General features: G+C 43.6%; 1 protein-coding gene across 3 annotated transcripts; it reads left to right on the top strand.

Moving 5' to 3' along the window:
• Positions 1–44: 44 nt before the first annotated feature.
• IMMT (inner membrane mitochondrial protein) lies at positions 45–24,254 on the top strand. 3 transcript variants are annotated; one of them, XM_074865513.1, is made up of 15 exons: positions 45–193; positions 6,356–6,432; positions 6,855–7,044; positions 8,868–8,988; positions 9,630–9,710; positions 10,810–10,911; positions 12,747–12,883; positions 13,875–13,978; positions 15,499–15,634; positions 16,493–16,622; positions 18,650–18,664; positions 20,139–20,362; positions 22,292–22,423; positions 22,833–22,962; positions 23,297–24,254. In XM_074865513.1, the coding sequence occupies exons 1-15, from the start codon at positions 149–151 to the stop codon at positions 23,902–23,904; spliced, it is 2,232 nt and encodes a 743-aa protein (XP_074721614.1). In that variant the 5' UTR covers positions 45–148; the 3' UTR covers positions 23,905–24,254. The 3 variants fall into 3 exon arrangements, with proteins under 3 accessions (XP_074721614.1, XP_074721615.1, XP_074721616.1); XM_074865514.1 differs by having other exon boundaries at positions 9,633–9,710; XM_074865515.1 differs by lacking the exon at positions 18,650–18,664.
• The last annotated feature ends 895 nt before the right edge of the window (positions 24,255–25,149 follow it).

The raw sequence follows: 25,149 nt of genomic DNA on the forward strand, positions 1-25,149 counted from the left end.
GCCCCTGGCGGAGCGGAAGCCCGAGGGGCCGCCGCGCATGCGCGCCGCGTTTTACTCGCGGTGGGGGGGGCGGAGGCGGGCGGCGCTGGCAGTTACCGCGCACGGCGCCTTCCTGTAGCCGGCCCCGGCCGCCACCGGCTCCGAGGCCATGCTGCGGGCGTGTCACCGAGCGGGGGTCGCTGTGGCCGCGCAGGTGAGCAGGGCGGCAGGCAGCGCGCAGCCCTGGAGGAGCCCCGCGAGCCGCTCTCCCCTCCGGCCGGTGAGGCCTGGCCGCCCCCCTCCCTCACGGGGACCGGGCCGGGCCTGCCGGCGGGGGCAAGCGGAGACGGTGCGGGGCGGGGAGGGGGGAGTACGAGGCGCGGCACGTCCTCTAATCGCGGCTCGGTCTTTTCTGAATGACTCCCCGTGCGCGGGCCGCGATTGGCTGCGCGGCTTTTGAGGGGCGGCTGCGCCCGCCAACAGGGCTCCTGGGCGGGCGGGAGCTGAGCGCTCGTACGTCGGGTGCACTACGAGTCCCGGCGTGCCGCGCGCCAGCGGTGCGCGGGGCGGAGGGGCGCGCCGCCCGCAAGGCACGCCGGGACTTGTAGTCGCTTGTGGGGCGCGCCGCGCTGCATGCTGAGAGCTGTAGTCTCCCCGGCCGTCATCTGCCGCGCCCGCCGCCGCCTCTCCCGCCGGTCTCGGTCCCGCCGGTCCCGGCCTCAGGGTAGCGCCGGGGAGCTGCAGCCGCAGCCCGGAGGGGCGGTAGGGCTTGGCAGTGGCACCCGGGCCGGCCGGCTCCTCTGCGGCAGGACGGCTGGGCCCGCTCGCTGACGGGGAAGGACGTGACCTTGCCTTCCCCGCCTCGGCCTCCCTAGCGCCGCCCCGGCCTGCGGCACCCGGTACCTCACAGCCTTCTCCCCGTTTTGCCCCTGGTGGCTCCGACCCCCCGGCCGTGTCGATAACGATGTGGGTGCCGGTGCTCAGTGTGATGAGTAACGTCACCTTTCAGGTGTGGGGGGGCCTGTGGTACCGAGTGACCATACGGGGATCCTTTAGTTCTCACAGTCATGAAGAGAATATGCGATGCCAGGGGGAAAAGTGCCCGTTGGATGTATTTTCTGGACCTTTGCCCTTCCTCATCAGCAGAGATTAGGATGACAATATGCTATGGAGCCTTTATAAAGCAGTCGGCCAACTCTAAGAAGCTATCAGGGTTTATAGGTGAGAGTGACTCCTATTAAGGCCCCAATTTGTATTTCAAGTGTCTGTTTAACAGTAATAAAATTTAATCCGATTAGATCACTTCTATATTCTACTCTACATTCCAGTGTTCATTACTCTCTATTCACACAGTTCAGCAAAGGAAAAGCTGTGCACTCAGCCCCCACGGGCTCTGTAGCTGAATGGTACCCGCTTTAAAGCTATCAACCTTTTCCCCCACAGCAGCTGGCACTTCCTCTGCTGCTTTATAAGGCTGGAGAGTTCTCTGGGCCAGGTCATCTGATGCCCACTAAAATAAGGCTCTGGGTTTGCAGGCCTGTGGAAAGTTTGAGCTGGGAGTTGAGAAGACAGAAAACAGGCTTTTGCAGATGTTTATCACTTAGGGCTATTTGCATGTATTCAGTCTTTAAAAGAATGTGTCTAGAATGACTGTACAGCACTGGAAAAGCCAGTGTTGTGCTTTGCAGCTCAGAAGTGTGTCTTTGGTCTGTGACTGTTAGGTGGAAGAACTGCAAACACAGAGATGCCACAGCACTCTGTGACGTTCGTTGTCTGTATCCTTGCTGTTTGTTTCCATACTTCAAAAAATAATGTGTTTTTTTCCTTTACCCCTAATCCTATTTGCTGATGAGACCAAATACAACAGAGATTTACTTCGGACAGCAAAAGTGGGCATGCAGTGAAATAGTTTTTTATACCTTTTGCTGCCTTTTATTCGTATTGAGGGGAAGCTTTGTGGCATACTGTAGAATATACACATGAAGACTGTTGCTGGTCTCATGGACTTTCTGCAACTAAAACTTGCTTCTTTTTGGGTGACAAGAGAGCCAGAAACTGGAAATAAGAAACAAATGTTTTAATTATAGTGCTTGTTTTGCAAGAGGTGCAGAATTGTGGTCTCTAATCAAGAAGTGCTACCTGATCTGAGACGACACTAGGTAATTTTTCCACAAGTAGTGAAAACTCCCATCATGGAAGTAACACCTTCGGGCTGTTAAGAGGTTGTCATGCAGATGCTGATGTCAGGCCTGGAAGGGGCACCAACGGGGTGACACCAGGACGCTCCATCTGGCAGTGCTGCCTGTTGCCTTGCTATTAAGGGAAGGCATCCTGGCTACCCGCATCCTCCTGCCTGGGGGAGCACAATCGACAGACACATTCTTGCTGGAGCAGCATCATTGGTTTATTCTCTGCTCCAGCTGCGGTGATCCCCAGGCAGCCACAATTACACAGCTTTTATATCTTATTACCCATATTCCATTTTCTTGTCTTTACTACCCCTTTCAGCATTCTTGTCCCTCTTTTTTTTGACTTGAGACTCGGTGTGTCTCATTTCATGTTTAGGAGTTTTTCTCACCCTGTTCAGTTAGCTAAAGCTCAGGCCAGAGCCTCAGTGTCTGCCTGCAGTCCTGATGGTGGTATAATTAAAGAGAGAGTGACAGGACCTTGCTGTTCAGCTAGTGAAACTTGATTGTTTTGCTTTGATACAGCCCAGAAAGAGACATGTGTTGTTTTTTTTAAAATGTTAGAAGTGGCAAGTTGTAACTATTTTTTAAAAATTTAACTAAACCTTTTAAAAATATACATTATATGGAAGCTGATAGCAAGGCAAGTCTGCTTCTGTTTTGTGATGGTAAAATACTCCTTTACAGGTTAAAAATCCAGTTGTCTAAGGAGAGCTGGACCTGGTCAGGACTGTGGGGTAACAGGTCCTTGATGATGCTCGGTTGTTTGAGCAGATGGAGAGTGGCTGGCTGGGGATAGCAAAGCAACTGCCGCTCCCCAAAGCCACACCAGCATGAAGGTTTATGTACAGAAGATCCCAGCAGAGAGCTCATGGTGGAGACTGGGGAAAATTTTATCCTTCTCTCTTACTGTGAGCTCTGTGCGCGGAGGATCAGTAAGCTTGTTAACAAGTAAATTGAAGTTGTGGCTTTGAGAGAAGTGGGTCTTTATTACGGTGATTTCATAAATGTTTTCAGCTACATGCATAGTGCTGCAGAGAGACTCTTCTTCCCTTATTGGCATATTCCTGTAGTTTTCTTTGAAAAGAAACAGAGGGCGTCTTGTAAAAAGGTATATTTGGCAGAAGTCTTGAACGATGGGAAATTAATTTGAGTTCTGTGGTCAGACATCCTTGTTACACCTAACCTCTATCATAATGAAGACAAACTTCCTCTGAAATTTCTGGTTTCTTTCTGTTTAAGTACACAAATCCCATGTTGCAGAAAACTGTGTGTGTCTTGCGAGCTTAATTCTGTGAAAATTCTGGGTCAGGATGCTTGAGCCTAGTGACTAGGAGAGGTTTAGCTGGGACTGCATGAATGCAGAGGATGGTGTATCCTGTGTCTGGTTATTTGAAGTTACAGGTGAGGTATAAGCCTTCAAGGCAGATTTTGTTTTTAATGATGTTCTGCTGTGCCATGCTATACCTGTCCTGAGTGCTTTGCCAGGGCGAGCTCATGTGCGTAGCACCAAATGTCAGATTCACTGGGGCTCTTAATATTAACCAGAGTGAAGGTACGATGTGCCCTGCAACGTGATTCTTGTGGCAATATAGTAGTTGACAGTGAATATAAAATAATAAGCATTTAAGAAGTTAGGTGGAACAAATAGCACATAGAGGCGCTGGAGGAGGAGGAGGAGGAAATAGCAAGAGCTGCCCTGCAGTGCCCTGGCTACGGGCATCCGTGCTGTCTGTGTGATGCCTTATCCAAAGGGTTTTCTCTATCTTCTTTTCTGCAGGACAGCAGGTGGTTTATTTCTACCTTTTGCAGGACATAGCGACTCGTGTGATGTATTTCTTCCAAATCCCTTGATTCCAAGTTCTTCCAAATCCATTATCTAAAAAATGACAGACTCCTGGAAATTATGCAAAGGGGAGATCAGAAACTACCTGAAAATTTCCAAATTACGGTAATACAGCAAATATAAGCAAGATTATTATGATGGCTGAAAGAGAGCAATTTAAAAAAAAAAAAATCAGTGATTTTTGGACATAATAGTGTACTTGGATGTGAGGGAGGAAAGTTAGACTTGGGCTTTTCCTCATGAAACATTGGTACCTAAAGATTTTTGGTGGTTGTTGCCCTGGCCAGCTGTGGGAATTTCTGTTTGTTGCAGCACCTTGAAAGAAAGAGTTGGTGGGGACTTGTTTGGGGTTTAGGTTATCTCTCCCATTGCTATGTGTACACTCATGCGAGAGTCCAACAGCGTAGACTGAGCACCTGCATTTTGGTTTCTCTCATTTTGATGAACGATGACTAAAAATGAGGATTTGGCTAATCATAGAACAGCCCTGCTTGGAAGGGACCTCGAAAGATCATCTCATCCAGAAAGCATCTGGACTAAAAACAATAATCCCACCAAAAAAACCCCTCCTGGTGTACAAAGCATAAATGCTGAACAGCAAGGAGCAAGGTTTCTCCTCTGCCCTGCTTGCTCCCTAAGCGCAGCTTGTTCCTCATGCAGGAGCAGATGTGTTTACTGAAGGTGGGAGAACTAAATGAATGTGGTGTTATTTACCATCGCTGTGTGTGAGTAGGGGCTGTAGCCAACATGAAAATGGATGAACTGACCCAGTTACCAGGTTACAGCTGTGGTAGCCTCCAGGATCACCTAGAAGGCAAGTCCAGCCTGAGCAAGGATGGGCGAGTGTGTTGCCTTAAGCTCCCTCTTGCCGTGGCGCAGGGTGGGATAACCTCCAGAAAGGCTGGTGGGGGGGCTTCAGAGTGACAGCTTATTTCTGGGTGAGCATTAGGCAAAATAACATAAATCCAGAGTGTTGAAAGGGACTGAAATTGAATGGATCAATAGAAAATAACTCCTGCCCCCCCATTTTATTCGGTTGAGCTGTACTCATAATGCTCAAATATTTTCCTCGTCGTGTGTTTCATGGTGTAACAGAGTCTTATGGAGAGTCAGAAGCATGTCCAGCAGTCAATTACGGTTTAAGAGGCTTTTAGTAGAGAAGTTCCCCTTGAAAGAGTCAGTGAGGCCTCAGTGTATGCTTCTGGGGCAATCAAGTCTAATCAAAAACATTACAGAATGTATTTATTGTCTCCTGTCCATCATAAACCAGAAAATCAACCATGGAGCACAGCTAGGGCTAGTGAAGGTCTCAGGGGTAAGAAGAGCATGTTTCCTGTTGCTGTACTCATGCTCCTGTTACTAATTAAAAAATTTTGGCTGCTGTTCTGGAAAGAATAAGAATTCAGTGTTCCTGCCTTTCCTCTCTACGCTGTTGGACAAGGATGGGACCTAAACCGCAAGATTTGTGCTTGTTACTCATTGCCATATGCAAAAGGAAATAGAGAAACTTATCTTGTAGGGTTATGTTGTAGTGTTATAGTTTTCTTTCTTTTTAGAAAAATTTCCTAGTTGGCCAAAATATCTCAACTTGTGGGAAAAGTTGTTTTTGTGCCTTGTACACTGATTTCCCATGAGTCCTGTAGTTCTCTCCTAGCAATTTACATGTGGGGGAAAAAACCACCTGAGGGGGACAGTGGTTTTGATTCTGTAGGCTGGAGTAGCTTAACCAGTCTTTCTGGTAAATCTTAATTTTCAGCTAAAATATAAAGAAGATAAAAATCTTGGGTAATGAAGTTTTTGTTAAGTGGAATGTAATGAAATATCACTCTTCATATAGTCATATTGTAATACAATGTCTGACTGGAAAGTTTATGCACTGTTGATTCTTTTAAAGAGGAAGTCTTTGTTTGGAAGCTTAAGGAGAACTTCTTGCATGTCTTCAGAAATGAAAACTTTTGAGTATTTAAACAGCTGTTGTTGTTTTCTGCACTGCTCACAGCCAAGCTGTTTTAGTGCATGAGATTGTTGAAGAGAATCTGAACTAACCCAGTTGTACTGCCCAGACTGCAGGTAGGGAACACAAATAGGCAGAATAAATGCAGAAATAAGCTGGGGTAGGTTTTTTTTTTTCTGATTGTTTTTCAAAATGCCTAATTACTACTTAAAACGCCCTTAACCTACAAGCTGCACATGAGAAAGCTCTCTTCTTTGTTTAGGGAAAACAGAGGCCAACATCACCGCTCTAGTGCCAGCTGCTACTTTCCTGGGAGGGGCGTGCAAGATGAGGTGAAGAGATGTTTAAATGTGCTCACTGCTTAACTCTCGCCTCCTCCACCCCTTGCAGAGTAGCCGGTGTGGGAGAGTGTCACTCCGTCCGTTACGACTGTGCCGTGGATATGCTACGCCCCCGGGAGAGTCTGGGTACGTAGAAGGTTTTGGAGGGTGGACTTGGTTCTTCCGTTGCGTTGGCCGAGAGGAATCTGCTCCTTCGTTTCATGTGAGAACAAATTGGTAGTGGTGGGATTGTTTTTTTTGTTGAGTAACTCTTATTCTCATGGGTTTGTGTGTTTCTTGTTTGATCCAGTCAAATTTAAATGAAGTTAATGAAGATGATCAATATTTAGAAGGAAGGTTGTGGGTTGCCGTCTTATCTTTGAGTTAGTGAACCGGTATGGTACCAGGGACTCGCTGATGCTGAAAGCGATTTAAAGTGGGTACTGGGTTTGTTGACAAGCTTCTGGAACAGAGTGGTTGGCCCCAGCTGTAAGCTAAGGACTCACAAACTGCTTGATGTTTGTTGTATAATACAATTTACGTTACTTTCACTCTTCTTTCCTCCTCAGTGTTTCTGTAGGTAAAATCATTGGTGCAAGTGTCCTGTTTGTGGGTGGAGGAGTAGGTGGAACCGTCCTGTATGCCAGCTATGATACGCAATTCCGGGAGAGCGTAGAGAAGGCCGTCCCCTACTCTGATAAACTCTTTGAGATGGCACTTGGTCCTGCACCATACAGCACACCGATGCCAAAGAAACCAGTAAGTGTTTCCCATTCTCACCTGCCCCCCCCCTTATTTTTCATTTTTTTAAAATCATCTGCTCTTAGCTTTCAAATTCTGATTAATTTTGCTGTGTGCTAAGAATATAAGAATTTTAAGATTTTCTAAGAATTCTTAAAGTTTAATAATTATGAACTGAGGTACTACTTTGTGCTGCACAACAGTGATGGTTCTACATTTCCCATTATCATCTTGTGGTTGTGGTCTCTTGGTGGTAAAACTTTTTATTTACAGTAAAATAATCCAGTAGGATCCTAACTGAATAGCTGCTCTGCTTATACTCAGAAATAAATTGAGGAGAGAGAGGGTAGGTGACGTGCTAAAATTTAACTATTTTACTAGAGGCTTAGTATAGTTAGCGATGTAGTAGGATTAGAAAACTTATTCTAAGCTGAACTTATTTTAAAGAGGACTGAGAACATTTTTGAATGAATAAAGATTTGAATGGTACAGAGCTATGTGTAAGAATCATACTTTGAAATCTTAGTGGCACAACCCTGCAGAAAGGAAAACCTGATACCGCCTTCAGCACAACTCTGGAAATTGAATCTGTAAGTTTCTCTGTTCCTGCATCTGACAGCAAACACTGCCCAATTATCCAAGAATGCTGAAAAGTTGCTCTGGCTGTGGTTGTCCTGAGCCTTCAGAAGCCATTTCATCTTCAAGAAACCCAAAATATTTTTAATTGGAGATTAAGCAAGCTGTTCTTAATGAATGGGACAGTATCAGTTAATCAAAACCGTATTTCTTGTGGTGTTAGCTGCGCTACACATGTGATCATCCAAGCTCTTGATGCCTCCCAGGCACTAGTAATTTTGCAAAACAGACCAGTCAGATGGCAGAATTATTACCTTCCCAGTCATGGCTCTAACTCAAATGCTTTTATTTTACCTTGTGGCTTTGCATGATGGATATTAAAGGATTAATGTAAAACCTCACAATACTCTGTGCTTGAATAAGTGTTTGCCTGCCATGAACACTAGCATCTGAATCCTTTCAAAGGGAAATTGGTGAAGCTGCTGATCTGACACTTCCATGTCTGTCAAAGCCGTACCATGCCTGTAGCATCTTCTGTTCAGTGATAACCGGATAAAATCATGTTTGTTCTTTTTAAACGTATCTTTAATTTGCTGTCACGTATCTTTAAAACACTCCAACTTGGAAAGGAATTGCCTAGACATTAGACAGAATAGGAGGGGTGACTCCTATAAGTGTTGGTGGACAAAAAACTAAAATTGAAGGAGCAAGCTGTTGGAGCACTTACCTGAAAAACTGAAGCTGGGTCAGGACGACTGATGGCCTAACTTGTTTTGACAGTAAATGCTCAAGAGGTTTGAAATGAAGAGGAGAAGTGTCAACTGGATTAATTTAAGATATACCTGTACGGACTAAATAATGTTCCAGGGGAAATAATTGAAATCTGCTTTTTGGAATTGTTTCAAACCTTCATGTACTTGTAGGTTTTATAGTTTCTGCATTATCTGTAGTCTTTCAAAACACTCGGAAACGTTTGTGGCATGAAATTATTTGCTTTTTATGCATACCTTAATGTATATTTGTAATGAAAACTGCCACTACTATACCTTCAGTTTTGGATAGGTGAAAATTGTAAAGATTCCTTCTAAAGTAAAAATCAAGGCAAGAAATTATATGGCCTTGCTACTGTTATGATCTGTACCTTGAAGCTTAGGTTTATGATACAGTCACCCAGACATGGAGATTTTCTTTTCCATTATAATGGAATCGGTGAGACACAGGCTGTTTGGAAAACTGATGATATTATTTATTTTTGATTTTTCAAGGTACAGCAAGGTCCACTGAAGATCTCATCTGTAGCAGAAGTAATGAAAGAGTCTAAACAGCCCGCTACCAAATCCCAGATAAGCAAAACAGAAGCTGTTGCTCCTTCAGAGGAAGAAGAAGGTAACTTTACAGAATGTCACGCAGAGAGAAGCAAAAGACTTAATGTTCTCCTACATTATACATCCTAGATAGGTTAAATTAGTCTTTTTGGAGTAGCTGAAGATGAGTATGTTATAATTTCTTAGAATTAATGTTATTTTCTTTTCAGTCATGAGAAAATTTGTCTAAAATGGATTTTAGCTTTTCTTTCCTTTTTGTCAAAATTTATTTATCTTATAGAATATTTGGAATGTAACACAAATATTGACTCTCCTGCACAGCTGAGATATGAGACTCAGCAGGAAAAGCATTTTGGGTGCTGCACTCTGAGGCCATTTACCTCTTTTTCTTCATGCAAGCACAAGAATCTTAATTTTGGATAATTACTGAGGTACTGTAAAGCCAGGTCAAATGCAACTGGTTTAGAGAGGAGCAACTGTGACAATCTTTTACATTTATCTCTCATGGCTCTGTGTGTGTGTGTGTGTATGTGTAAGTAATAGGTTGCTGTTTGTCCAGGAAATCCTCTTTTTCTGGAAATGATAGTATCAGTGTCCAAATCATATGCTTCTACAGGGGAAAAAAATTAAGTCTTATATCCCTGTTCATACATTATAGCACAGATACACTAACTGGTTTTGTTCTGTAACTGTATTTGACAGCAGGCAAGGCTGCAGCACAGATCATCTCCGCAACGGGTGTAGCCATGTCGGTGCCAGCTCCGGGGATACAGACTGAAGAAGGTGAAAAAAATCATGTGAACATGATGAAGAAAACCAAAAAACTGTAGCTTCAAGTGCATAAATTCTGACTTCTGTGTTGGTGTTTGTCAGTTTTTAAGGATGCGATTCTTTGTGATTTTGCAGAAGAAATAACTTCCATCAAATGTTAATAGATTTTTAACATACTAAGAAGCTGATATTCATACCTGGGACAGGTATAGGCATGAACACAAGAGGAGAGCCTGCCTTTATGCTGGACTGGAACTTGTACAGTCCAGTTTGCTTCTGGTCTTTGTGGCTTTCTGATTGAGGTTCAGAAAAGTGTGTCTGTCCAGGGCCAAGTGAAGAAACTGCATTTATTGTTTAACTCGCCAAGAAACACTAGCTTCTATATGATAGTCTCTTTCAGATGAGATTATATGAATTTCTTTAAGTATGAACACATTTCATAAAAAGTATGCCAGCAATAAGTAAATACATTCTTCAGAGTTAGCATCAGCATTATGAAAAGATAACCTGATGGTTTTTGTTGCAGCGTGAGTCTGAGAGATGAGAGATCTGGGCTCTCTAGTCAGTTTAGATGCCGACTTGCTGTTGGTCTTGAGATAATTACTTAGGTCCGTGCTCACTCTTCAGGCACTTCATGTAGCCTTAGGGGAGGGAGTAGAGTATAATTATGGTTCACCATAGCCCTCTTACTAATCTTTCATTATTTTGACTGGTCCCTCTAAGCATGCCAAAGCAGAACTGAAAAAAAAATAAGAACAGATATTCACTTAAAATTTTAACTTGGCTCCATAAGTGTTTTTCACTTCTTGCTTTGCCTTTCACTTCTGAATTTTGTCTATTTTTGTAACTAGACAACATAAAATCTACAGATGCGTGCGAGCTATCCATGCTACTACCTTTAATTTTAAGATGATGTGAGACTGGCCTTTGTAATTATGGAGATAAAAATGCTTAAGATAGTTTCAGCATGGCTTCTTGCAGAAGTCAGATTTATAAAGTGATGCTAATTATAAAAATCAGTTTTGAAAGAAAGTTAGTTCCCTACAACTAATCCATATACTAATTTGGACTTTCCACTTAAAGAGTTTAACACTTTTTTACTTCTGAATAGCTGAAGAACATGAAGGTTCCCATGCTGTAAAAGAACGGTCACCAGAAGAAGTTGCGGCCCGGCTTGCCCAGCAAGACAAGGAGGAACAAGAGAAGATAGCAGGTAAGTCCATACTGTTAGTTTTTGTGTTGTGTCATACGTGACAGAAGAATTGTTGGACTGTATCGGCTTTAGAGTTCTAGGTTGCTTATGCACCTCTTTGTTGTTGTCCCTGTGTTGTGTTGGCAGAATGAGTGGTGTTGAAGCTTCTTCCACTCACTAAGAAGTAACTGATAGTCAAAAAATGATGGAAAATTTTGGGTTGGAATGGACCTCCAAGGTTCTAGTCCATCCCCCTGCTTGGAGAGTTGGGGCAGGTTAGGATAGACTAGACTATTTCAGCTGGAAGGGGCCTACACAATCATCTGGTCCAACTGCCTGACCAATTCAGGGCTGATCAAGTTAAAGCATGTTATTAAGGGCATTGTCCAAATGCCTCTTAAACAGTGACAGGCTCGGGGCAGCGACCACCTCTCTAGGAAGCCCGTTCCAGTGTTTGACCACATTCTAAAAGTACAAATAATGATCCTTTCGCAGGAGGGTTGCTCAGGGCCTTAGAGCAGCCGACCTTAGAGTGCCAGTTAGAGGGAAATTATTTCTTCACTTGATCTGTGGGACGTGCTTTTGTTTGATGCAGCCCTGTTCATAGCCAGGACTCGCTGTTGCCTCGTGTTCAGTTTGCTGTCCTCTGGGGTCCTCAGGTCCTTGTCTGCAGAGCTGCTGCCTCAACTTGTTGGATGGTGGTTCAGGGATGGTCAAGGCTCTGTGAGGAGCTGCCTGTAGGTTCTGGGTTGGGAACTATGACAGTTCCTTGCTTGGGTTCTAACTCAGACAGATTAATCCAGCTCTATTACTGAGCAGTGGTCTGGATTTTCCTGTGTCCCAAAACTCATGTCCCCCTTGTGTGTCTTGCTCAAAACAATGAGTTTTGCTTCCCCCTCGTCCCCCTCTTGGTTTGTTAGATTTTAAATACTCCTGGGCTGTTGTTTGGTCCTGGTTTGGCTGCAGCATGATTGTTTAAATCAGGAGTTTTGGGTCTTTTCCTGTTTTGCCTCAGGGGAAGCCAGAAAAATAGAGACATCTTTTTTGGTAGATGCTGTCTAGCGTGTCCAGGCAGTCTGTAACCAGCTGCCTTGATACTTACCTTCTGAAAGCAAACCCAGCTCAAGCTGCCGCTTGCTTGCAGTGTTAGAAAGCTTCTGTGTTGTCCTTCAGCCGGTGTTAATGAGGATGAGAGGGAGACCAGCCTCTTGGAGAAACGGGTGGGTGTTGAAGGGCGACTTCTTTTTTGCAAGTGAAGAAGTTGAGTTGTTACACTGAAAAAGTCACGAGGAGTATTCACTGGAAAGGTGGATTTACTTACCCTACTGCTTAGACATAAATGTCTGACTCCAGGCAGATGTTGCTCACTCTGATTAACCATTCTGATTCAGTTCCTGCTTGAATAATTAATAGCTCAATTGTGCTTCTGTACCAATAGGAATAGAAAGTTGAGTCCACCACCTTCTTGGCTAGAAAGAGTAACAGCATTTGAAATATACCTTCCTTGTGGAAGATAGGAAAATGTATTTGTTTCCTCTTAATAACCACTGTAACAAATGAAGATGGAAAATATTTATTGGTTTAAATGCACCCGCCTGCAGAAACATGGCAAAGCTCTTCCACTGAGTAGCTTTATTGGTGTAAGTACAGACTTGAACCTTAGTACTCCTCTAAATAAGGAGTGTGATCTGGGAACCTTTCTTCTTCTGTAGGCTGCAAGCATAGTTCCTGAACTGGCCAACCCTTTTGGGTCATAGAAAATAACATAAGGAAATGCAGAGGATAAAACGTATCATTTTACTAATTCTAAGGCTCTTTTCTTTATAACTTAATTTGGTTAATTGTTTTTTTTCCAGCCCTTGCAGCAACTCTAGAAGGAGCCCTTAGCGCAACAGCTCGTATAACCCTTCAGGCGATTACTGCCCAGGAATCTGCTGTGCAAGCAGTGAATGCCCACTCGCAAATACTGAAGGAGGCCATGGACAATTCTGAGGTAAACTAGACAAACGGAGATAAGTTTGGTTTTTTTAGTGTGTTCAGCAAAACTCTTTAATTTCACAATTAAGGATAAAGCTGGAAGCTTTTCTTGCAATGTCTTTACCTTTATCATCTTTCCACTTGTGAAATGTGTAGTTGAATAATGCAGGGGGTTTGCTTTTTATTTTTCCTCCCAACTCCTTTATTTTCCTTTTGCAAGAAGAAAAGTTCAAGTTAATACATTATAGTCTTCATGTTGTATTTTAATTCATTGTATGTTAATTCCCAAGCCCATTTTTTACCTAGACATAGTTAGAGTACCATGCTGTCCACCCTGGTAACTCCATTGAACCATTCCCTTTGCCAAAATCTTGCTGGATAGTTCATTTCTTGTCTGGAAATGAGTAGGGGATGCATGAGCAATACCAGTTTGTGGTTCTGGTGTGCTAATGCTGGGGTTTGTGTGGAACCACTGCTTCCTATTCAGTTCTGGAGCAGAGAATATAATCTAGTGGCTAATCAAATGAATGGGCATATGGGCAGCTAAACAAGCACTGGAGATTTAATCTAGTAGTTAGAAAAACGAGTATCTTAAGAGTGTTTTAAGCTTAAGTATTAAGCTTACTTTAAAATTAAGCAACTTTAAAGTTTTATGGTATTTTAAGTATGAAGCTTAAAAGCAATTTTAAAGTATTACAGTACTTTAATAGATGTAGAGATTTCCCCCCAAAACGTTGTGGCACCATTCAGTGATCTTCACACAAGGTCTTCTGTGTGGACAAATGGCTGTTGCTCAGGTGGGGAAAAAAACCCCTACATTAAGAATCAAACAAAACAAAACATTGAAAGAGAAAAACCATTTGTAAAGCTTCCAGCTGTGCTGTTGGTAAAACACAAGAATGTTGCTCAGTTTGAGTGAAATGTGTAGCAACGTGTCGATCTGGTTTTTTTGATAAGTCTCTTATTTAGTGATTGTAATGACCTAATTAAGAATCTGTGCTGTTTAGGCTGCTGGGGAGAAAAAATCATCTCAGTGGCGCACGCTGGAGGAAGCGTTGAAGGACCGGAGGAGAGCAGTGGATGAAGCTGCTGATGCCCTTCTGAAAGCCAAGTAAGTTGCTTGTTTTTAAGGCTTATCAAGTGGTAAGTTAACATCGCCCATGCGAGGGCTGGCAGACACTAGATGAGTTTCTAGAAAGTGTACAGTCACCTGTGTTTATATTAAACGGAAGTGTTTGTGCCAAATCAAAAAAACCTTTTGTATGCTAATGGATATCTTAGGTGCCTGTGCACATAGTCCTCACTGTACTAAAGAGTCTGAAACAGTCCTATTCTTCTTTTTAAGAACTTGTTTATCTCCTTAGTACTTACATGTAGTGTTGGTAAGTTCAAATAAGATTTAAAAAAATCCATAACCTTTTAGTATTATTTTTGGATAATTTTGTCAATATTAAACCTATTGTAAGGACTCCATGACTAGACTCTGTGTATTGAGTCAGTAACATCACTAGCTTCTCTTAGTTGTAATGAAAAATTAAACCTTACAGCATCCTTTGGCAGTTCCATCTGTCAGAGTTGCTTTTAAGGTTAGATTTTTACTAAGTGCATGTCTAAAAAACTTGAATTCTGAAGTGAAGCACTGCTTGTAACCCAAGGTTCTGTATGAACTGCGTTGATGTGCATTGAGTCTGGTGTGCAGATGTGTTGCATAGGGTTTATAGCAGCAAAAACAAGATGATGGACAAATATCTCCAGGTTGCCCTCGTAATGAGGATAGGAATTAATTCGGAAACCCTTCGATGCTTCTGAGGCTGAGAGGGCAACATCCTCCCTGAAGTTGCACGGGTGCTATTTAAGTCATAAACTCCTCTTATCGTTGAAGTTGCTGCGCTGACTAAATGTAGTTAGGAGGTGTAACTGAGGTTTCAAAGAGTAAAACAAAGCTAACACAAACCCCAGATGTGCTACCTTTCATTCTCCATGGCTCTACTGGATGCCTTTGCTTTTATTTACTTATTTTAAAGCTTGTTCCTTATTCCAGTGAAGTCATTAGAAACCTCCATTGGTTTGAATGGATTTGGAAAAGGAACGCTTTTGCACTTTTTTCCTTGATTTCCAATTATGCTAGAGGAAAGTGGTTCTTTCTAAATTACAAAAAAAAATAATCTATCTTTACAGAGCTCTATAAATTTTCTCCCATCCTCATTTATCTCCACCAGTCACCATGTCCAAAACACTTCTGCAAGAGTAAGCCATCTATATTAAAAATGTTTCCTTGATACTGTTATGTGATGGAAATGTCTGCCTTCTAATACTAACTTAGTTTTGCTGATACTAACTCCTTTCAGTGAACTTTTTCATCTTCCCCCTCCAGCTACGCCTTGAATACTAATTGCCCTATAAATAACTCTCACTTTACATGGAATAGACACACTGACACCTTTAGGTTTCAGGCTGTGGAAAAAAAGTAATCTTTAATCACAGCATCTTAGCCATAGAGCTGGTAGATGAGAAGCACCAGTAGAGTTATCCAGTAGTTCTTCCTATAAATACAGACAGCATAAAGTAAATTTTTCTTTGGGGCTATGTTGTAAGACCTGTATGCGTTATAATAGCAGCTTCTCTTTTCAGAGAGGAGTTAGAGAAGATGAAAGGTGTCATCGAGAATGCCAAGAAGTCTCAGATCACAGGAGCCAAATCTCACATTATTGCTGCAGAAGAAAATCTTCATCATATGATAGTTGACTTGGACAATGTTGTGAAAAAGGTAATGCTTCCACAGACTGTTTCTAGTTGCCATTAGAGTCAGGACTACTTGACAGCTTGCGCAGACCTCCCATTCCCAAATCCTCTGTAGTAGGTTAAATATTTTTAAAGTGTAAATTCTGTCCTTTTTAGCTATACTCAATCTTTGAGCTGATTATACTATCAGTAATTGGACATGACATCTTCACAAGAGCTTGAACTCTGACCTGAACGAGTCTCCAGCCAGCCTGGCTGGTGTCAGCCCTTTCTGTGGGCGACTTGTAATTCTTTCCATTTGACTCCAAGACGAATTTAGCATGAGGTTAGGGAGGAGTAGGAGCAAAGTCTGCTAATGACTTGGTGGGTAAATCACTTTACAGCTCAGAAGACTGGGGAAGAAACATAAAGGTGAAATTTATCTCTGTTGGCAGGACAGCTGATAATTCATCAGGTGCGTTTTGAGTGAATTTAGCCTAATAGTGGGAACATCAGAACTTACTGAGCGGAGGGCAGCCCTCACAGGATTAGCTTGCTAGGCCTATATGATAGCTGTAAGCAGAGAGAGAGATATGGAGATCTTTAAAGACATAAACTGAATTTAAGATGCTCTTTTGGTCCCATCTAGGCTACAGACTGGCTGTCTAGTTCCGGTGTGCGTGTGAGACAAAACAGATTAGTGGTAGTTACAGCAAATAATTACTGTATATGAGAGGTTTGATATCACAGGGTGGGGTTTTTTTCCCCCAAGTGAGTTTGCTTTGGTTGGGCTGGAGAGTAACAATACCTGCCACTAACTCAGGGCCTGGCTTTAAAGTATGTACGCCTCCGTTTTCAATACTTGCCTTGAAAAATAAACAAATCCCCTTTTTGTTTCTTACAGGTTCAGGCAGCACAATCTGAGGCCAAGATAGTAGCTCAATATCATGAGCTTGTGGCTACAGCTAGAGAAGAGTTTCAGCGAGAGCTGGACAGCATCACCCCCGACGTACAGCCTGGCTGGAAGGGGCTAAGTAAGTCTCCAATGGCGGGGTTACTTCGGGCTTGTTGCACGGCAGTCATTTCGGTGACTTGAATGTCCAACATCCTGTTTTTCATGTTGGTTGGTTGGTTTGAGACTTGAAAATTAGTTCACAATTAAAATAAGTAATCTAAAGCAGGCGTTATGAAAAGGCTTAATTCTGGAAGCTACCTGTGCTCTACTGGAAGTTTGACAAAATGCAGCTCTTGAATGATAAATATCATACTGTTGTTTAAACATCTCTTCCCTCCGCTGGTATTCCAGGAAGAGCCAGGTCACCCCAGATCTGGATCAGATCTGTGGTGCTCACTGATCAAGTATTTGTCTGGTTGACTCTGTGATCATAGGTATTATAATCCACCGTTATTACAGAGTGATAAAGGACTCCCTGAATTTCTCTAGTTCATCACTGAAATGACAGATAGACTGAAAGAGAGAATTTTCATACCCTACCTATGCCAGAATGTTACTTCTAAATTAAATTGACACAGTAACTAACTTTGATTTGTCAGTGCTGCACAAAAGCAGTGAACTGGTGTCTTATGGTTTTTTATGCCATTACTACTAGTTCTTTACCCAAGATCTGAAATCTCATGAGCTCGTATTTATTTGAGGTGCTTAGGTTTTTCAACTTGAGCACTTTTCTGCTTTCCTTATAACAGAAAAAATCGTGAAATGGGATTCAGAAGCATAGTTAGAGTGCTTCTCTCTTACTAGAGGAATACAAGTATTACCTTGAGCTGTTGGAAATGTTCATACACCACAGTGTTGCAGAAAGCAGGCAGGAAGGGAGACGGACTCGTGATGCAATTACGATGGTCAGCTCATCCACAGCAATCCCCTCTGCACACTCCCTGCCCACACGGGCTGTTACTTACCTTGACTACTTCCATCTTAAAGATAAGCACAGCTGCAGAAGGTGGAGTGTGTGCGTATACCATCACTGTGGATAAGCTGCTGCATGAACTCAAGTGTAGTATGTCCACAGAGCAATTACTGCCTGCTGTAGTTCAAAAAAATTAATTCCCTGGAAAACATTTCCCAGATATTTCCAATCAGGGTTTTAACACAGAATGTACTAAGTGATCTTGGACTTTTCTAGCCCCAGTGTTCAGAGGGAGCTGTCATGACTTTATTTCTGAGTTACAATAGATTTTTTTCTAGATGTGATAACTACTATTTGAAAAAAATGTGATGTTAATATTGCCTAGTAGTTTTCTTGAAGAATTACAATGTGCTCTTTCTTAATGCTACTTCATGCTTTAGAAATGTGGACCTCAGTCCACAAAATCATTTTTTTTGCTAAATGAATACACCAGGTCTCTGGAATGGTCAGTTTTTGTTTAGAAAACAATCAACCAACCACTCAGTACGTGTGGGGAAAACATTTTAAATTAACAAATCATTTGCAGAGTTTGCTTTTGGGCTATTAGTTTTAAATGAAAAAAAAAATTATTTAGGCAACTTGGAGATGGAGCTGCCTTCCCTTGTGCAAGATAAAGGGAGAACATCTTGGGTTTTGTGATCGCTGCCCTTTTGAGGGAGGAAAGGGAATCTCCTGGTAGCTTCCATGCCCTCAGTTTCATAGTGGTGTGACCTACTGAAGTATATGGGTCTGACTTGTTCGGGCCCGTGACTCTCAGGGCCGCTTGGGAATTTGTTTCTTAACCAACTGCTTCTGATTTATAAGAACCTAGAAATGACAGACTAACATTTCCGATGTCCTGTTGCATTCTTCTACTTCAAACTTGTTTTCCTTGCTTTGGCTAAACTTAAATATTCATCTGTGGGTTTCCAAAGGTGATTTTAGTGGTTGGGATGTTTTAGGCTACATCTTGCCTGTAATATAGAGAGACTTTTATACTCGACATACTGTTCTTCCTGAATTCCTAAAGACTTGGACTCATGTTTAAGTCACTGTAGATAAGGAGCTCTTAGTTTTCCATTTTACTTTTGCATGACTGACTTGCTGTAGTGAACGTGCATTAACTTTTCCAACCTCTCCTCTTTCTGTTGCAGAGATAACTGACTTAGGTGAGTTACTGTAACTTCTTCTAGTCTTGTGAATGTCATCTCTTCTCTTTGTCCTTATCATGTTTGTGTGGTACATGATTTTAAATTACAGGCAGTATCAACACAAGGGTGAAATGTTGCATTCCTAAAACATTTCTGGCTGAGGTATGCTTTGGGATCCTTTCCACTAATTTTGCACATCTAGCTTAAACCGCAAACTCATGTCTAGCAGCACTTCCCAGGTCAGTGTGATCGCTGGCTTGTGGAAGCCAGGTTTAAATTTTCTTTGTGAATTTAAGCCAGTCAGTGCATGCTGCTGAGATTCCAATGAGAAACAGAAACTTTGCCAATTCCAGTGAAGCTGTGCGATGGCATTTGTCCTCACACAGGCCCACCTCGCAGCAGTCCTGCTCCCGCTGATGCCCCTGAAATGTCTAGGTTAGGTACTTTGTACGCTTGAAAAGCCACACAGGGCTGCTCCAAGCTGGGTCACCAAAACCAGATTCGTTTAATTTGAAGTCTTGGCTCTCCAAATTTAATTTTCACGATTAATTTTAGAAGTGTTGATTAACTCTTTGATTCTGAGGTTAATTAATTTTTTCCTTTTGATCAAAGAAATGTAATTTAAAACTGGAGTCAGTAAAACCCTGCTCTGGGTGTAGCAGTGTTAAGTTCAACAGCTGAGCTTAGCGCTGCTGGACACGAGCACCGCTGCACCGAGCCCTCCTGCACCAGTCCTTTCTCCAGCACTCACCAGCAGGATGGCTAAAGGACTGTGGAATTTCACTTGCTTTGGACCTTGCAGAAATGCTTTCCCGAGTAGTTCCTGGTTTTCAGTACAGGCTACAGTGCTTTACAGAGCCTGTGTCATTTGCAGGTCATCAAATCTACAAATGCTGCAGGTGTAGCTTGTGTCCTCCCCATCTCCCAGCAGAAAAATAGCAAAATTCTTAGCAGACACAGATGTAGTTGTGACCCCTCCTGCTCTTTGAGTAGCCAGACCTGAAAGGTACAAATTGGGGTAAGAAATCTGAGTGGGAGCAGTTGGTCTGGGGGACTGTTGAAGAAAGAATGTCATTCTGGCTGTCTCTCACAATGACTTCAGTGTTTTCAGGATCCAAGTTCCGTAAGTGTGTACCCAGCTGGAGGTATCAGTTTTACACGTCCTGCGACTGTGTGTGCTGTCACAGGGCAAAATACATGGTGGTGTAAAGACCAAAAAACAGAATTGTTGACAGTCTCCTCTAATTGAGTGTGACATCAATATGTCAGTGTCAAAAATAGCTGTGAATAATTTCAAAGAAACAAAGATAATGTCTCTCCTAGGCAGAAAGTACTTGCTTGTAGGTGTGGCTCAGAGAGTGGTATCGGGTGGGCATTAGCACAGGTCAGGGGCTTGAAGTGCTCAGAAACTTTTCATAGAACAGGCAAAGTTCCCAAGCACTGTGGTGGCAGGTTCCCTGCAGCCCTTCCTCACACCCTGTGTTTTCTTCAGCTGGCCAGTTATCGACAGACGACTTAAATTCTCTCATTGCACATGCCCATCGTCGCATCGACCAGTTAAACAAGGAGCTGGCGGAGCAGCGAGTGAGGGAACAGCAGCACATCGAGTCGGCCCTGGAGAAGCAGAAACTTGAAGATAAAAAAGCATTTGAGGCAGCTGTGGCCAAAGCACTGGAGCATCACAAAAGTGAGATTGAAATAGAACAGGAGAAGAAGGTAAAGTGGTGTAACACACCTGGTTGCATCTCTGGCTCAAAAAGGATGTAGAAGAAGTGGAGGAGTGCACAGGGGAGCAACCAGGATGTTGGGAGTGATGGGAGACTTTAGATAGGGCAAACCCCAGGCTAAGTGTGGCAAGGAGATGTTCAGCAAGGAAACTTCTGTGGAGTTAGAATGGTAAAATCATACAGCAAAACAGGGAGTGACTTTTTCACGTTCCTGTCTGCTGTCAGACGTAGGATTACTGGGTCAAAATAAATGTTTGATCTGGCCCAGTATGGCCATCTCAGGGCTGTGTAGCCCCTCTGTCCTGCCTCCGGGAGGTATCTCCATGTTGTTCCACTCTTTGGCAGTGGTTTGGGATTAGATTTCTTTAAGACCACAAAAACTCAGAATTTTAATGCTGCTTTGGATACGAAGCAAGCGCAGCTGTAGGAATTGGGGCAGTGGAGGTTTTATCTTTTGAGATACCGTATTGCAGGCAGACACTTGTGCCAAATACTCTTGCTGCTTTCACATATCTGCCTCTGAAAATGGCCATTAGTAAACAGTGGCCATTAGTTGAAAAATTTGCATCGACGCAAGGGACATGAAGGATTTCACCTCTAGCCTGTTAGTTCAAAGCAATGCAGTAACAGGTATTAGAGCTCTTTAAAGAAGTTGCTTCAACTAATCTTTGCATTTAATGGGAGGTTGGAAATGACACAAGCATTTAAAAAGAAAAACCCCAGCAAACCAAGACCTGTTCAACTGCTCCTAAATAAACCTGCACCAGGGGCTCAGACACTGCTGCTTCTCCTAACAGCAAGAGGCTTCTGAGCTGGTGAGAGCAGGATCAAAACCTCTGCAAAAGTCACAGGGGAGAAGAAAAAAGACTCAGGTTGGGGAAGACCGTGCCCTAAGCATTGATGCGGGGGGCGGTGAATTTGCTGGCAGTGATCTGGCAGAGCATGTGGGGTCTGTCTCGGGGATCTCCCAGGCTGATGCTGGGAAACCTTGTTCCTGGGGACATGTTTACCGTGTCCACGTGCTCACAGTCTGCATCAGAGCCCACCCAGGAAAGCGTCGGTTGCGTGCAGCAGCCTGGCTCCTCATCACCCCCCAGGTCCTACAAGTCCCCCCTCAATCATCACCCAAGTCCAGCATAAGTGTCCCTGCCATGGGGTTTGGTTTCTGGGGGTAGGTGCTTTCTGCCACAGGGCTTTCCACACCGTACAGGGAGTCATCAGCTAAAGCTGAGAAAAACCAGAGAAGTCGCCTAAGCCAGTGTCTTGCAAGGCGACATGAAGTCAAGCTTTCAGTGATGCAGCGATGGGTGTAGATAGGGCCGGGGGTCTCCTAGAAAGCTAAGCTAGTGACTGATGAAACCTATAAATATTCCCCTGGTCCTCTCCCTCAGGGACTTGGTTGCTTCCTGGGTATTTTGCCTTTTGAAAGGTTTAGTGTGAGGAGTAATTGCCTGTAAAATACTAATGAGACCAAGAGTGCTCTCTGAAGTGGCTGGTTTATACAAGATCAGGTAAAGGGGGTATCACTGTTTTATTAAACTGTGTCTAACTCAGTATTACGCCACACAGGGAAAAGGTAAAGTCTGTTTTGTTTGGAAGCTGGTTTATAAACATGCGAGTGTTTAGTTTGACATTACTGTATTTTTTTTTTTTATATAATATTTTGATAACTGCACTAAGTGCCTAGTGAGTAACCAGCCACCAGTTACAGGCCTTGTGGACTGTGAAGCTATTCCAGCACCTCAAGGAAAAGGTTCAGCTATAAAAAAGGACCTCAGCAGCTTTTTACGATGAAACACGGGCTCTGTCAATGCCACTTCTATGAAATGTACCCTGAGTAATCACTGATAGATAATTATAGTGTGTGACAAACAATTGAAAAAGAGCGGTGTAGTAACAGCTGCTCGTGTGTGTACAGGTTGAAGAAGTCCGAGAGGTGATGGAGAGCGAAATGAGGACCCAGCTCCGGCGGCAGGCTGCTGCCCACACAGACCATCTGAGAGATGTTCTTAAGATCCAGGAGCAGGAACTAAAGGTGGAATTTGAGCAGGTAAGGGAGAGGAGTCCCCAGGGGCATCAGGGGGATGTTTGAACCCTTGGAAAGCAGGTGTTGAAGCTTCACTCAAGTGTTGAAGCTTCACAGGACAAGACTGCTGAAGCATCTTCCAGGAGACTGAAATGAGGCCTGGGGAGGGAAGCCTGCTCATCTTGGAGAGAAGAAATACAGTGCCTGAACACAGGGTTTGTTCAAACTGGTATTAAAAGCTTTTGCTATAGGTGAGAAATTTTTAACAGTTACAAGTGCAGTCACTGTTAAATTTGCCCTAATAAGGCTTCCTACTAATATATTGTATTTACTATATGCATTATCCCTAGCAAGAACAATAGATTTATAGAAACATCTTAAGGTAATTAAGCAGCTGTTTCTGGTCTGATATATGTATCTTGCTCCATTTCAGAACTTGTCAGAGAAACTAAGTGAACAAGAAATGCAATTCCGACGCCTTACTCAGGAACAGCTCGACAACTTCACGCTGGATATAAACACTGCCTACGCCAGGCTGAAGGGAATTGAGCAAGCAGTCAAGAGTGAGCACTGAAATCACATTTATTTAAGGACTTAAGTTGTGATTCAAGGCCCATTACCCAAACCTGAGCGCTTAAACCTGGGCTTAGGCATGTAGCTCACGGGCCTGGGTTTGCCACCCTGCTGAGCAGCCCACAGATCCCAGGTGCCCGAGGCCAAAGCTGTTGTCTTGTTCCGACCCTGAGTTGTGGAACAGACTTGATTTAAGATCAAGTGCCAAGGGGGCAGCTGCTTTTGAAAACAGAGTGTTTTGAGGGATGGCTTTTGCTGTTTGTGTTCAAAACTTCCCCTACGCCTGCCCCCATCTCAGAGTCCCCTTCTTGGCTTGTTTTGCAGGTCACGCAGTAGCAGAAGAGGAAGCCAGAAAGGCCCATCAGCTGTGGCTTTCTGTTGAAGCACTCAAATATTGCATGAAAACAGCCTCGGGGGATAGTCCCACCGAACCACTGGAGAGCGCGGTGAAGGCCATCAAAGCCAGTTGTTCCGACAACGCCTTTACAGAAGCCTTAACAGCAGCTCTCCCTCAGGAGTCCCTGACGCGGGGGGTGTACAGCGAAGAGGCCCTCAGAGCCCGTTTCTACACAGTCCAAAAACTGGCAAAAAGAGTGGCTATGATCGACGAAACGAGAAACAGCCTGTATCAATACTTCCTGTCTTACCTGCAGTCGCTGCTTGTGTTTCACCCTCAACAGCTGAAGCCACCTGCCGAGCTCAGCCCCGACGACCTCGATACATTTAAATTACTGTCTTACGCTTCGTACTGCATTGAACACGGAGATCTGGAGCTGGCGGCGAAATTTGTCAACCAGTTACGAGGAGAGTCCAGGAGGGTGGCACACGACTGGCTGACCGAAGCTCGGATGACCCTAGAAACAAAACAAATCGTGGAGATCTTGACAGCATATGCCAGTGCTGTGGGGTTAGGAACAACTCAGGTGCAGTGAGCTAGGAGTAGAGTTCTGGAGGCAGTTCAGCCATCGGTTGTGCTGGAAAGAAACCCCGTGATCTCCCAAGGGTTGCAAACCAAGCTGCTGGCAGGGGCTGGGCGTTGCTAAGTCAAAGCACCGGTACTGTCCTGGGTCCTTGCACTGTATTTAACTTCCCCACCTGTTGTATTTGTATGGGTTTTGAGTTATGACAACCAACTTCAGGAAGCTTCTCTACAATTTGTGTAACAATTTTGTTTCCCCATCTTACCAAGCAGGCTTGTGATCCAACCAACATCATGTTTGTAACCTACCATTAATGATTTGCCACTTTGTCAGCTGAATAAAACAAGACTTCAACCACTTTCTCCTGATGGTCAGTCTCCTACTTAAAAGTCAAATACAAGAACAGCCCTTCTCCACAACCTGAGGAAGACAAAACTTAACGTTTTACTCCTTTCAGGTAGCAAGAATTCATTGATGTGATCAATGTGTCCATTTGTTCATTTGTACAGCTGTAAAAAAATCCAGCTATGCATACAGGTTGAAGTGGGCATAGCTTGAGCTGTGCCTATTTCTTGTCAGACCTGCTCTTCTGCAGTTTTAGCAGACCAGGTATCTCTATCTCTAAGCCACACTCTGGCTCACCCATGAGAATTTACATTAAGGCCAAGCTCCCTCCTTCCTTCTCTCACCTTTCCCTTAATTCTCACCATCAGTGAAGAGAGATTGACCAAACTTCCTTAGTCCCCACTTGCCAAAATGAGTAACTGTGGCTTTGTCTTCTTGCTGATCCAGTTTCAGAGTGTTGGTACAATAAAGCAAGAGTGTATTGCCACCCCCAAAGCCCTTTGTCTTTGATCTACCCCTTAACCCGTGCTGGTCACACATTCCCAGAACAGACACACTCACTTTCTGGAGCTACAGCCCCTCTGCTGCTATAACGTGAGGAACACTTGACTCTCAGCCTTCCAGCTGTAGTTTGTTCCACCTCGAGCAGCTGTCGTTTCCCAAACTCATAGCTGATTTATCCTTAAGCTGCATTCCACAGCAGTGTGCTCTTACTCTTCCTGATCATGTACATCAAGGTTTTATTTTTCACAAAGAGAATCATCTATTAACTACTTTTGCCTGGAATACAGTGTAATCCTCTCAGGAATAAGACCATTCTTTGCCTGTTCAAGATAACTATCTCAAAAACCACCCTCCAGCTTCCTGTTCCAGCTGAGCCCAGCAGCACAATGCTGTGAGGCCAAGAGCAGC

The sequence above is a fragment of the Strix uralensis genome, chromosome 4 (assembly GCF_047716275.1).
Source record: "Strix uralensis isolate ZFMK-TIS-50842 chromosome 4, bStrUra1, whole genome shotgun sequence".
Classification (NCBI taxonomy): Eukaryota; Metazoa; Chordata; class Aves; order Strigiformes; family Strigidae; genus Strix; species Strix uralensis.